The following is a 14,892-nucleotide window of genomic DNA, read 5'->3' as shown; positions in this document are numbered from 1 at the left end:
TGAGTTAATCTATTTGGTTTTGGCAAACTTAGCAATGGTCAATAGCAACAACACTTTGAGTTTAAGAAGAATAGAGGAAATACATGTAGAGGATATTATTATCTTTCTTATCAGTCCTTAGCATTAGTATTCTAAAGTTAAAACTGTTTGTGCTTACAAGTAGGATGCATGATTGTTTCTATCACATGTATATTTGTTTGTTTCCCTCAACTCTTATGCTTGCTAATTAACCTTGCTAGCCAAAGACCCTGTCGCGAGAGGGAATACTTCTCGTGCATCCAAACCCGAACCCAAACCTATGCCATTTGTGTCCACCATACCTACCTACTACATGGTATTGTCCGCCATTCCAAGTAAATACTTCATGTGCTACCTTTAAACAATTCAAAACTTATTACTTCTTATTTGTGTCAATGTTTTATAGCTCATGAGGAAGTATGTGGTGTTTTATCTTTCGAGTCTTGTTAGGCAGCCTCCACTAAAGGACTAGTGGCTTCATCCACTTATCCTATAATTTTGCAATAAGAGGCGGCAACGGGGTTCCCGACCCCAAATTAATCAACTTTAATTAATAATTCTCTTCACATGTTTTGCCCTGATTCATCAGTAAGCAACTTAATTTTGCAATAGACACTCCTCCGTGGTATGAGATTGTTGGAAGGCACCCGAGGATTCGGTTAGCCATGGCTTGTGTAAGCAAAGGTTGGGGGAGTGTCACCCTTAAATAAACTAAAATACATGTGTAAACAAAAGAGAAGAGGGATGATCTACCTTGCTGGTAGAGATAATGTCCTTCATGGGAGCCGCTCTTTGGAGGTCTGTTTGGCAAGGGGTTAGAGTACCCGCTACCAGTCGTTGACAACAACAAACACCTCTCAAAACTTTACTTTTATTCTCTTTATATGATTTCAAAACTGAAAAAGCTCTAGCACATGATTTAATCTCTCGCTTCCCTCTGCGAAGGGCCTGTCTTTTACTTTATGTTGAGTCGGTAAACCTATTTCCCTCCATCTCAAGCAAGCATTTGAGTTGTTGTGATCAAACTATTATATTGTGATTTGCTTCATCATGTCTTTACTCTTTCTTGTTTAATACAAGTTTTACCTTGAATGAATATAGCTTTGAAAGTCATCAATGATTAATATGATTGAGTGTGCAAGTTTACCATAAGTTTTTAATATGAGAGCGCTGCTCAATAGATGAATATAATTTGTTAAATGTTCTCTGACCAAGAAGAAAGTTTGCCATCACCAATTATGATTCCTTATGCACCTTTATTTGTGATTACCTTATACTTGTTTCAAGTTGAATTATATGAGGAAGTTGTTTACTATAATGTCTTGTGTGAATGAATATGATGCTTCTTGTCCGTATTTTATTTATCGACTCTTCACTCCATAAACATGTGGACCTGTTTACGGAGTTCGGTTCCGCTTGGGGACAAGCGAAGTCTAAGCTTGGGGGAGTTGATACGTCCAAATTGCATCACTATTTTATATCATAATTTGCTGTTATTCATTGATATATTTCATATTGGGACACAATACTTATGTTATTTCATCTATTTTGCATGTTTCATGACTATTTGGGGATCAAGCACCGGAGCCAGGATTCTGCTGGAAAAAGCACCGTCAGAATGCAATATTTCGGAAGATCAACTGTGGAAGGGAGTTTTACCAAAAATCCTATTTTTCCGGATGACGAAGGAAGCCAGAAGGAGGGGCCAGGAGGACCCGGGGTGGGCCCACACCCTAGGGCGGCGCGGCCCATGCCCCGGCCGCGCCGCCATGTGGTCCAGGGGGCCCACGACCCCTTTCGCCTCCTTTTCTTCGCGAAACCCTTCGTCCCGAAGACCTAAGCCACGGAGGAATCCTCACGAAGGGTTACGGCCGCCTCTACGGGGCGGAGAACACCGAGAGAGAAAAGAGCTCTCCGGCGGGCAGGAATCCGCCGGGAAATTCCCTCCCGGAGGGGGAAATCGACGCCATCGTCACCGCCGTCGAGCTGGACATCATCTCCATCACCATCATCATCATCTCCACCATCATCACCGCCATCTCCTCCGCAACACCTCGTCACCGCCGTAGCAATTTGGGTTTGATCTTGATTGTTTGATAGGGGAAACTCTCCCGGTATCTATTCATACTTGTTGTTGATGCTATTGAGTGAAACCATTGAACCAAGTTTATGTTCAGATTGTTATTCATCATCATATCACCTCTGATCATGTTCCATATGATGTCTCGTGAGTAGTTCGTTTAGTTCTTGAGGACATGGGTGAAGTCTAAATGTTAGTAGTGAACTATGGTTGAGTAATATTCAATGTTATGATATTTAAGTTGTGGTGTTATTCTTCTAGTGGTGTCGTGTGAACGTCGACTACACGACACTTCACCATTTATGGGCCTAGGGGAATGCATCTTGTACTCGTTTGCCAATTGCGGGGTTGCCGGAGTGACAGAAACCTAAACCCCCGTTGGTATATCGATGCGGGGAGGGATCGCGAGGATCTCGAGTTTAAGGCTGTGGTTAGATTTATCTTAATTACTTTCTTGTAGTTGCGGATGCTTGCAAGGGGTATAATCACAAGTATGTATTAGTCCTAGGAAGGGCGGTACATTAGCACAGGTTCACCCACACAACACTTATCAAAACAATGAAGATTAATCAGCTGTATGTAGCGAAAGCACTAGACTAAAATCCCGTGTGTCCTCGAGAACATTTGGTCATTATAAGTAAACAAACCGGCTTGTCCTTTGTGCTAAAAAGGATTGGGCCACTCGCTGCAATTATTTCTCTCGCATTTTACTTACTTGTACTTTATTTATCTGTTACATCAAAACCCCCCGAATATCTGTCTGTGAGCATTTACAGTGAAACCTACATCGAAACTGCTTGTCAACACCTTCTGCTCCTCGTTGGGATCGACATTCTTACTTATCGAAGATACTACGATACACCCCCTATACTTGTGGGTCATCAGTCTACCATGCCTACGGTAATTATGGACCAACTCGAAGCAGAGGCGGCTCTATGGAGCGTTGCGGGTGTGAAACATTTAGGTTTAATCATACTACGAGAGTAGACTTGTGGGTTCGAGCTGCTCGATTGTAATATTTGTAAAAATCCTTTCTTAATTAATGAGATGAAAAAGCTTCTTCCCCATTTCTAAAAGAAAAAATCTGTATAGTTACATGACTCGCGCACATTTGAAAGTCTGATTTTGACAATTATTTTAACCAACGAATACGTGAATTATGTGTAATGACAGTAAATTGTTGAATTTATATTCGAATAAAGCTTCCACTAATATGATTTATGGTATTTTCTCGTGTGTTACTAACAAAAATAATAGTTAAAGTTAGATCACGCAAAACTAAGATGCCATATAATTGTGGAATATCATCCTAGAGTCGAGATGGCAGTGATATAACAAAGCTAGTGTAGAGGGCACATGTTTCGGCGTTCGTATTGATATCTAGTTTAGTGTCAGAAAAGACAAGATAGCATAGAACATGCCTAATTGTCGTAGCTAAGTTTTCTTTCTGTCGTAGCTAAGTTTTCTTTCTACCGAAAACCCATCTAGGATTGACGACGCCAATCTACTTCACACCCGGCGGCCTTCAGGCCTCGGAGGCGTGAGGGACAGTGGTCCCTCGTCGGTGGGAGAGTTATGGTTCTTCTTTAGGCTGTTTTTCAATGTCTTATTCAAGATGATGAGGTGGCGGCTAAATCCTGATGGTAGAATAAGGTCTTTCCCGACCTATGCTTACTCTAGTGGTAAGTCTAGCGTCAACGGATGGTGTGTGTGAAGGTCTGTGTCCGATGGATCTCCTAGGATCTAGTACGTTTTCGTGTTTATCGATGTGGTTACATGTTTAGCTCTTCTAATCTACGGTTCTCATCATTTGCAATGGTTGTTTCTCTACTGCGTTGGTCCTTTGAAAACTTAGCACGATAACTTTTCATCCATCTGCGGAGGTAGTTACATACTCGCACACTATCCTGTCATAAATTCCAAAGCAAATTTGCCTAGAGAAGAGGAATTCAATAAGGACTTCTCTGCAAAAACGTTTTAACCGTGGACCAGGGACGCGTGGTAGTTCCAGACACAACTTGTACCAGCGGTGCACATCCAGGACAAGTTTTTTACCACCTGAACACATTTTGCAAGTTTTTGTATAAAAATATACATACAGTGTAAGTTCTTGTACTTGTGATGCCCTTCTGCATACACCTACACGCACAAGATCCTGTCATAAATTTCAAAGGAAATTTGCCTAGAGAAGAGGAATGTGCATGGTGACGGATGAGAGGGCAGTAGCTCTGTCACGCCTGCTAGGGTCAGGCAAGATGTCGTAGGATCATACTACTAGGTGGGGGTACACGGCCTGCCATGTGGGCCATGCAGCCATACGTAGGTCGTTTTCTCCACTGCCTGCCATGCCTGTCTGCGGTGTCAGCAATGAGACGAAACCGTTGACTTTCAGGACGTTGCGTAGCAGCTGCTCGTAGCAGCATCTCCCAACCCAACCCAAGGCACGGGGCCCGGTGCCTTCAATCTTTCATTTTGAATGCCAAGGCCTACTCCTACCGCTCCTCTTTTACTTTTAAAGCGTTGTGTGGTTTGACCAAAGTACCCCCTTGCACAAGCGAAAGAAAATAATACTCCATCCTTCCCAAATTAGGATGCTTGTAGTTTTCAGTCAATTTTTTTTTAAAAAAAATTAAGCAACTATTTAGAAAAAAAATGGTCAACATCTATAATTTTAAAGGCACATAATTCTAAATGTATTTCATCATGGTTTAATTTTTTAATTTAAAATTATAAATGTTGACACTTTTTTCTATATAGTTGGACTTTACCGAAATATTATAAGGGCTTGTACACCGCTGGACTCTTAGTGAGGCGCTGAAGTGATTAAAAATAAACATCACAAATCTGATAATTAGCCAAGCGCCCTAGCTCACAACGGTGAGCGCTTATCCGTCCGCCAACGAAATTAGCTAAGCGCCCGTATGTACAACGCACTACACTAGCAATTCAGTTGCCCAAGATTCTCTCGCTCGTGATTTTGAGTTGAAAAAGTAGCGCGCCCGGCGTCTCCTAAGTTCACGCGTGGGAAAGTAAATTAGTTCAGCGCTCGACGCAAAAGTAGGAGTCGATGCGAAGGAAAATCCCAGACTCCTACGGGAACTAGACATAATGGACAAGAATTTGACCCTGGCACCCGTTCTAAGCGCCTGCATTGTAGATGATGCCCTAAGCATCCTATTTTGGGATAGAGGGAGTACTCTCCAATCCATAACAAGTACCGTGGTTTAGTTTTAAAAAAAATCAAAACTGGTTTTTGCAATAAAAACGAATAAGTGCTCATTTAGGTCCAAAATTTATCCAAAAGATGTGTGGTTTCCTCTTTTCAATGCACTTTAAATTATGTAGGAAAAATATGTTTATGTTTCATCACATGAGAATGAAGAACAATAATATTTAGCACATACTTAATCTTGTTGTTTTCTATCTGCACTTACCTTATTTTATGTGGGCAAATTAAAAAGATGAGAGATGTTGGGTGACACTTTCCAATGAAAAATCTTGATTATAGCTTGAAAACCAAGATGTAGAATCATTTTTGTCATTTACTACTGCGACAAGAGCCCTAAGTTTGGTGTGGATGAATTGATTTTTCTTTGCGAATAAATTGACAAATTTTGGTCTGGATGAATTGAAACGCGGGATCTTTATTATCCTCGTGTTTTATGTGGTGCAAAGAGAGCGAAGTTAATAGTGGGGCAAAAATCAACCGACGGCATCCCGAAACGCAAGCGCACCACTCGTTTATTCCAAACGCCCACGCGCGCGGGCCCACCTGTCAACGAAACCGGCGGCTCGCGACAGCTGTGCGCGTAGCGTCACGCCCACACCGCGCGGCGCCGTAGCCGAACAAAGAAAAAGAAAAAAAGAAAACCGTAGATCCCGATGAAGAAGGTTGACATGTCAGCGGCCTAGAAAGCCCAAACCGTGGTCGGCCGTCCTCCTCCCCCTTCTTCTCCGGCTCGCCCGCCTTCTTCTTCTCCTCCTCCGACTTCCACGCCACCGCTCGCCTGCGCTGCGCAACGCGACGGAGGGGGCAGGTGCGCTCGCGCCGGACTGACCATTTCCGCCGTCTCCGCTCTCCACCTAACCTCTAACGCCCACCTAATCAGCTCGTCAAACGCAAGGATCCAAGAAAAGGGCGGACGAATTTCCATATTTGTTTTCTCTCTCTCTCCAAGGGTGGACGAGAGGTGGTCCTCGCTTGCTGGGAGGCCATGGACGCGCCGGCGTCGGCCTCGTCGCCGGTCGAGTTCCTGCTGCGCCGCCCGACGCCGCGCCGGAGGCGCCTCCCGCTCGCCGGCGCCTTCTTCGCGCCCAGCGGCCTCTCGGGCGCGCCGCTGCTCCGCGCGCTCTCCTCCCTCGCCGCGGGCCTGCTCGACGCGCCGCGCCCGCCCTCCCAGCCGCGGAACCTCGCCGCCCTCTCCCGCCGCCTCGCCCTCCTCGACGCGCTCCTCTCCTCGCTGCTCCTCCACCACGACAACGGCGCGGCGCTCTCCGACGCGGCCGACCTCTGCTTCCGGGAGCTCTACGTCGTGCTCTTCCGCGCCGAGCTGCTCGTCTCCTACGTCGCGTCCGCCGGCCGCGCCTGGGCGCTGCTCCGGGGCCCGCACCTCGCCGCCTCCTTCCGCGACCTCGACGCCGAGCTGGCCGTCGTGCTCGACGTCCTCCCCGCCGCCTCCCTCCGCCTCTCCCCGGACGCCACCGGCCATCTGAACCTCCTCCGCGCCCACTGCCGCCGCCGCGCGCCGGCGCAGTACCACGACCCGGCCGAGGCGGCGCTGCGGGACCGCCTGCTCGCCGCGCTGCACCACTTCGAGCTCGGCCACCCGCCCGACCCCACCCTCCTCAAATCCCTCCTCGCCAGCATCGGAATCTCCGACGCCGCCTCCTGCCAGGCCGAGATCGAGTACCTCGACGAGCAAATCCTCAGCCAGGAGGAGGACACCGACCTGCTCCTCGTCGGCGGCGTCCTCGCGCTGCTCCGCTACAGCCTCTTCTCCCTCTTCGACCCCGCCAACGCCAGGGCCGCCCGCTACTGGCCGTCGGCCGGCAACGTGCAGCGCCTCCCGTCCTGGGGCGGCGGATGCGACGACACCTCCTTCTCGGTGCCCAAGGAGTTCTCCTGCCCGATCTCCCTCGACCTCATGCGCGACCCCGTCGTGGTCTCCACCGGCCAGACCTACGACCGCCCCTCCATCATCCAGTGGATCGGGGAGGGCCACTCCACCTGCCCCAACTCTGGCCAGGTGCTGGCGGACAACCGCCTCGTGCCCAACCGCGCGCTCCGCAGCTTGATCTCGCAGTGGTGCGGAGTCTACTGCTTCCAGTACGATTCGCCGGAGAGCAACGAGGGGATGGCGGAATGCGTCGCCACCGCCTGCAGCAGCAAGGCGGCCGTCGAGGCCAACAAGGCCACCGCCAGGATTCTGGTCAGGATGCTGGTGGAGGGTTCCGATAGCGCGAAGGCGGTCGCTGCCAAGGAGATCAGGCTGCTGGCCAAGGCTGGGAAGCAGAACCGGGCATTCATCGCCGAGCTCGGCGCCATCCCGTTGCTCTGCAGGCTGCTCCCGTCGACGGATCAGATGGCGCAGGAGAACGCGGTGACGGCGCTGCTCAACCTGTCCATCTACGAGCCGAACAAGACGCGGATCATGGAGCAGGAGGGTTGCTTGCGGCTTATCGTCAACGTGTTGCAGAATGGGTGGACTACGGAGGCCAAGGAGAACGCAGCAGCAACTCTGTTTAGCCTCTCCGTTGTCCATGATTACAAGAAGATGATCACCAACGAGCCAGGGGCTCTGGAGAAGCTGGCCTCTATGCTGAAAAAGGGGACGCCGAGGGGGAGGAAAGATGCGGTGATGGCGCTATTCAACCTCTCGACGCATCCAGAGAGCTCAAGCCGGATGCTTGAGTCAAGCGCGGTCGTAGCCTTGATCGAAGCCCTGAGGAACGACACCGTGTCAGAGGAAGCCGCCGGTGCTCTGGCTCTGCTGATGAAGCAACCTTCTGTCGTGCATCTTGTTGGGAGCTCCGAAACCGTGATCACCAGCCTTGTCGGATTAATGAGGCGGGGAACTCCGAAGGGCAAGGAGAATGCCGTGTCAGCTCTATACGAGATCTGTCGCCGTGGAGGCACGACCTTGGTGCGGAGAGTAGCAAAGCTTCCAGGGCTCAACACAGTAATACAGAACATCACGCTGACCGGAACGAAGCGCGCCAAGAAGAAAGCGAGCTTGATCGTCAAGATGTGCCAGAGGAGCCAAATGCCGTCAGCAATGTCCCTAGGGACTAACTTAAGAGTGGTGGATCATTCTTTGGTAGGGAACAGCTCGCTGAGGCGCGCCGCGAGCTTTGGCAGCGGAGAGTTGTCGAACCCTGTTTCCATATCAGTGCCCGTGCCGTAGGTGAATCTGGCATCCCGGCACAATCTTACATCTGGCTGGCTGGCGAGTTTTGTCCAAAGATTCTTTCATTTCATGCTCAGGATGAAAAGGTATACGAAATTTAATCCAAAGGAATTAATACTTGCGATACATCACATGTTGCCTGTGTCTGTCTGTCTGTGTGTGGGGGGAAATGTGGATAACTGGTGCACATACATATAGTACTAGTCTACTAGATGTACATGTAGAGCTCCAGCTTGATGTTTTGTTTGCAAGCTTGGACATTGTTCCATTTTTTTTCAATTTAATGGGGGAAAAAGAACACAAACGCTATTTGTTGTAAACTACTGGGATAATAATTTGTAGCTTGTGTTGAGGCAACAATGGAAGGGAATGACAAATCATTTCATTGGTGGGATTGTACCATTGTAATAGAAAGTTGTAACAGAAAAACAGATTGAATATCAGGTAGCTTTGTAGAAGAAATCTGGGTGCCAACTTTATTTGTTCCCAAAAGGAGCTTTTGGAGATGAGGCATCTTTGTTCGCTGTCATGAGCCTATTATTGGAAGTGACCCTTCTCCATATATCATGCTCATGTAATGTAATGAAGGCGCTGATCTGGAAGGATAACAGGATCTTCAAGGGGACCTGCTAACAACAGTTGCATTGCTTTATGTTCTTGGTTCCCAGTCACCATCTTTGGGGGTCCTTCATGGCAAACCGTGTGGAATACTGTGTTCCCTGGTGATCGAATCGCCTGTTTTTCGTCTGAATTATGGAGATCCACTTGTCTGTTTCCAAGTTGCAACCACCATGGTTGAAGATGAAGACCTTGTTGGAGGGGCAGCCTGGTAAGTTGGACAGACCCAAAGAGTCATCTTCGAAAGTATTTCCACCGTCACATATTTGCAAGATAACCCAGGTTTTATAGTATGGCCGTTTTGCAGCACCTGATGCTCTGATTAGGCGGGAAATTTGGCTGAAGGAGTTCACATATGGGACGCAAATCCCTATCTGAAAAGGTTGCTGCGGTTCGCTTGATCATTATCTGCAGAAAGGTAACACAGCAACGCCTGCTGGTGTAAAACGTGCTCCACGATAATCTGTTTTTGCAGCAACTTTTTCGGCCCAGGGTCATATTGAAAACGCAAAACGTGTAAAATCCTCAGCAGCTTTGTGCTCGAGGAAGACCTCGCCGTTCGTCTTTTCGCCGCGTTCACGAGATAAACCGGTTGCAAGTCCCCAAGTTGTTTCATACATGTCGCCCTGGGGGTGTCGTTTTTGAGCTGGACCCTGCGTTTGACTTGGGAGGGACAAGGAGAACTGGTTCTGAAACTTCTTCTATTCCAGGAGGGCGATGTGCTGGACTGGAGCATCTTCGTCGTGGAACTGGAGATACGTATCAGGATTATTCATGGCGCCGATTGTGTGGTTCTTCTAGTTGGGTTCGCTGACATGTGGATGGAGTCTAATGGCACCTGCCGACGGCGCTTAGAGTTCGACAGCATCATCCTGGAGAGCAACATGAAGTTGAGTGACCAAATACACAGGGCATTTTTCGTGCGGCAGAAGAGGATTATTCACATCGCTGATTTCGTGGTTGTCGTAGTTCAGGTGGCTGGCATGTAGGGCCCAATGTCACCTGCCGATGTGGTAATCTGAAAGCGTCACATCATATTGGACATGGACTGAGATTGAGAGACCAAAACTGACCCTTTCGTATGGCAGAAGAGACGGGAAAAATAGGTCCTGGGATAATGGAGGTATTGTTTTCTTTTACAAGAAAGAAACCATTAGACATTGCAATTCGGAAGCAATCAGAACTGCAGAAGCGAAAGGCTGTGATGAGGTCATTCCATTGCCACGATTCAGTTTGTTTACTTATTTTTTACTAGTACAAAGGAAAGGAAGTCAAACTGCTTAATTACTTGACCCCCGAGATAACTTGCTAGCATGCGTTTCACACCTAAGTACAGGAGTTTCGTTCGTATGGGCTCTCGTGCATGTTTACTCCTGAATTTTGTACTGAAGATCTGAATAGCTCCTGGGATAATGGAAGTATTGTTTTCTTTTACAACAGAGAAACCATTAGACATTGCAATTCGGAAGCAATCTCAACTGCAGAAGCGAAAGGAAAGAAAGTCAAACTGCTTTTTCTGAACTTCACGCAACCTTTTTTTTACGGGTAAAAATGAGCTTTATTATGCAGAAAGGGTTACAAGACGGTCGGAGCTTGAAGGATTTCATCAGGACCCCGAACCTAACCATGTGAATCACACGGCCCCCTGCGTTTGTATTGTGTTTCAAAAAAAAAAAAGGAATGAGGAGGAATAGGAACTCTAGAAGCGGAAGGCTGTGATGAGGTCATTCCATTGCCACGACTCAGCTTATTTATTTATTTTTTTACTAGTACAAAGGCAAAAAAAAGTCAAACTGCTTCGTTACCTGACCCTCGAGATAATTTTTTTGAAGCTGAAAAGTGGCTGCACTGTGTATTTTTTTCATTTTTATTGAAAAGGCAAAACAGTTTACAAAATGAAAGTTGCTTGACCCCCTAGATAACTTGCTAGCATGCGTTTCACACTTTTTTTCGATAAAGAATGCTTTATTACTCAAAAGTTTTAAGCATTACACCCAGCCTCTGCATAACTAGGATACACACAACCGTTCAAGTATCCAAAAGGAACGAACAAAAATATCCATAGAAGAAACTGAAAAGAACGAACACGACTAAGCTTCATTGGCCGCAAGACGCCTATTATGCAGCCACCCATGTTGGGAAATGAACTCCTAGGTCGTATTCTTCAACCGTGTAGACACCTTCGTAAAAAGGCCGCGATCCTCCAATTGTTGAAGTGGCGACCACGAACGGAATAAAGCCGTAGAGCGGTAAACAACCTGCAAAAGGGAAGAGTTTTTATCATTAAAAACCTTATCATTTCTACATAGGCAAAGCGACCATACAACAGCAATCGCGTCCATCCTGATAAGCGTTTTATACCTAGACTCCACCCTATTTAGCCAATTGCAAAAAATAATTGTAATGCTACGAGGTGGGTATAAGGTAGAACCTATCTGAATGATTGACCATATAGATCTAGCAACCCGGTAGTTGAAGAAAATGTGTTTTATTGTCTCTTCTCATGAGAGAAAACACATTTCGTACAACTCTGTCAGTTGCGTTTTGCAAGGTTATCTTTAGTTAGAATCACATCCCGACGAAGATACCATGGAAAGACTTTTGTTTTAGAGGTATTTTTATCTTGCAAAAGGATAATTTTTCTTTCCAGCTACTAAGACGCTTTTGAAGTCTTTCCTCAATAATTTTCCATTCAACCAACGTCAGTCTCCGATAATGAATAGGAGTACTAAGATAGCTAATTGGAAAACACCCAAGCCCAGATCCGAATAACTCGGCATATAGGTTGGCACCGTCTTTGACTTCACTGAAACAGAACAATTCACTTTTACGAAAATTAATCTTAAGACCTAACAACTGCTCGAATGCTAAAAAATTAACTTTAGATTTCTTGCTTTCTCCATCCATAAATAAAGTAGTGTCATCATTATATTGAAGGAGATCCGTTCGTATGGGCTCTCGTGCATGTTTACTTCTGAATTTTGTACCGAAAGATCTGAATGACTGGCGCGATATTTGCCATCGTCGTTCTTACGCACCAGCTTCTTTGAGTCTGATGTCACAAAATACTCAGGCACACACGGAAACAAAGATCTCTTATATGAGCTCTTTTACGGTGATTGGCATGAAACTTTGGTTCCGTCTAATCAAATTTTGGTTCCGTCTAATGTAATTTTTTGTGATCGTTGATTAAATCTGTGATAAATTTTATGTAAATTCTATAATAATATGACACCGTAAAAGAGCTCCGGAACGAACATTTTAATCAGTGTTCCAGAAAAAAAATCAGAATCAGATTGGGATTGTGATACATCTCGATAGAGGATTTGTGATACATCTCTCGATAGAACGAGCGCCCGTCGCCGCCACGCAGCCGCCGCCCCGCCGACGCCGCCCCGCAGCCGCCGCCCCGAAGCTGACGCCCCGCCGACGCCGCTACCCTGCAGCCGCCTGTTGAAATATTGGGTCCACTTTTAGTGGCCCAAATTAGATTTCAGTTTTTCCTATAAATCTCAAAGCCCACATAGTGGCAGCCTTGTGAGTTTGAGCCCAAGTTGGTGGCAGCTCACTAGGGAGTGGCAAGAGGTGGGAAGTTTAGTCCCACATGGAAAGTTGGGAGGAAGTTAGATCACCTTATAAGGTGGGTTGTTCCACCACTAGTAAGTGAGTGAGAATAGGAGTGCTACACGCGCGCGCTCCTCCTCCTCGCTCGCTCGTCTCGACACGTCACGACGCGACGCGACGCGCGCGCCGCGCTCGTGGTGAGTGGATTGAGCCTCGAGCCGAGACTTTCCTTACTTTTTGCAGCTCAGGAAAACGAACAGAGTCCTAGACGGACGCGTCGCAGTTAGTCGGTTCGGGTCGCTCCCGGATCGTGGGCTATCCGTAACCGACTCGAAACGTTCGTGCGACGTGGGCGTGGCCCACGTTGCCTAGGGTTTCCGAGCCTATATAATCTCTTGCCCGGCTACCGCGAAATACATCTAATACACGAGTTAGGGTTTCCACCTCTCTGCGCTTGCGCCGCCATCGTAGCCTACTCCATCCCGCGCGCGACGTGCATCGGCGAACGGGAGAGCAGGTCTCCGGAACCGCTCGTCCTTGCGATCTCGTACGGGAGAGGGCGAGTTAGGTTTTGGGAAGCGCTCGCGCGACTGCTCAAGCTCTTCATCACGGGTCGTCTTCGCGTCCAAGTCGGGCGGTGCCGCCTACCGTCGTCTACAACGCCATCTACTTCGACCCGTCGTCAACAACGTTGTCATCAACAACGTTACTGCTGCGACATCGTCTGCTACACCTCCACCGCCACCTCCACCAGATCGGTACGTGCGACATATCTCGATCTGTTTAGCGATGGATGTTGTGATGTTTGCTCTGCTACTGTTCATGTTGATCACTGCATCTAGTATGTTCGAGTTTCACATGTTAGTAGTTACTGTCGTCATGCTTAATATTCTGGAATTAATCATGAAAATTGTGGCTTACTCATCTGAAAGTGTTCGAAGTTACTGATGGTTTACCTGAAGGAACTATATCTGACCAAGATCAGAACAAGTTCAAGGAAAACAATAATCTCTTCGTCGGATGCGTTCTAAGTATTCTTGTTGATCGTACGTGTGATGTGTACATGCACAAACGAGATGGTAAAGAGCTGCTGGGATGCACCGAATGCTAAGTTCGGTGCAACCGATGCGACAAATGAAGCTGTACATCATGGAGAGCTTCCATGACATCGGGATGGTTAACAACCGTTACCGTAGTCGAACAAGCTCATGAGATACGATGCATTGCGAAAGAGCTTGAACTCCTTAAGTGTGCCTTACACGACAAGTTTGTGGCTGGATGCATCATCGCTAAGTTGCCCCCTTCATGGAGGAACTTTGCCACAACTCTCAAACACAAGAGACAGGAGATATCGAGTTGAAAATCCGATAGCATCTCTTGATGTTGAGGAGAAAGCTCGGGCTAAGGATAATACCGAGAAAGGAGAGGGTCGGTCTAGCGCCAACATGGTGCGGAAGAAACCCTACGGCAAGAACAAAGGGAATAACAAGCCCTCTTTCAATAAGCCTATGAAGACTACAACCTTCAAGAAGAAGAAGATGATAAACAAAGCAGATCCGAGCTGCTTTACTGTGGAGAGACTGGCCACTTTTCTAAGGACTGTCCGGAGAGGGCAGACCGCAAGAAAAAGGCGAGGCAAGTCAACACGGTGACCGCTAGCAATGCTGATGGGTACGGTAATCTCTTTACTTGTTCTTTCGGTATTTCAATCTCCATGTTGGTGGATTGATACAGGTGCTAATGTTCATGTGTGTCTGACATATCCATGTTCACTTCTTACCAGGTCGCCCGGGATTCTTCCGTCTTGATGGGGAATGGGTCACATGCTTCGTTCGTGGTGTTGGCACGGTAGATCCGAAGTTCACTTCGGGGAAGATCGTGCAGGCGAGGAACGTGCGAGCATGTCCCTACTATGAACAAGAATCTCGTTAGCGGCTCCCTTCTATGCAGAGATGGGTTTAAGGTTGTTTTAGAGTCGAATAAAGTAGTTGTTTCCAAGTTTGGACAATTTATTGGTAAAGGCTATGAGTGCGGAGGCTTGTTCCGCTTTTCGCTTCTCGATTTCGGTAATAAGTCTCGTGAACCATATTTGTGGCAATGTTAGTGATGATACCGGTGTTTGGCATTCTCGTTTATGTCACATTAATTTTGGTTTAATGTCTCGGCTATCCAGTTTAAGTTTAATTCCGAATTTCACCATTGCCA

At 47.2% G+C, this 14,892-nt stretch overlaps 1 protein-coding gene across 1 annotated transcript; it reads left to right on the top strand.

Moving 5' to 3' along the window:
- Positions 1 to 5,988: 5,988 nt before the first annotated feature.
- Positions 5,989 to 9,011, top strand: LOC124692095 (U-box domain-containing protein 4-like). The gene has a single exon (XM_047225394.1). It carries the CDS (start codon positions 6,313 to 6,315, stop codon positions 8,500 to 8,502), a length of 2,190 nt encoding a protein of 729 aa, XP_047081350.1. The 5' UTR covers positions 5,989 to 6,312; the 3' UTR covers positions 8,503 to 9,011.
- Positions 9,012 to 14,892: the final 5,881 nt, after the last annotated feature.

The sequence above is a fragment of the Lolium rigidum genome, chromosome 2 (assembly GCF_022539505.1).
Source record: "Lolium rigidum isolate FL_2022 chromosome 2, APGP_CSIRO_Lrig_0.1, whole genome shotgun sequence".
In the NCBI taxonomy this organism is placed as follows: Eukaryota; Viridiplantae; Streptophyta; class Magnoliopsida; order Poales; family Poaceae; genus Lolium; species Lolium rigidum.
The sequence above is the reverse complement of the archived record's forward strand: the minus strand, read 5'-3'. Positions and strand labels throughout refer to the sequence as shown.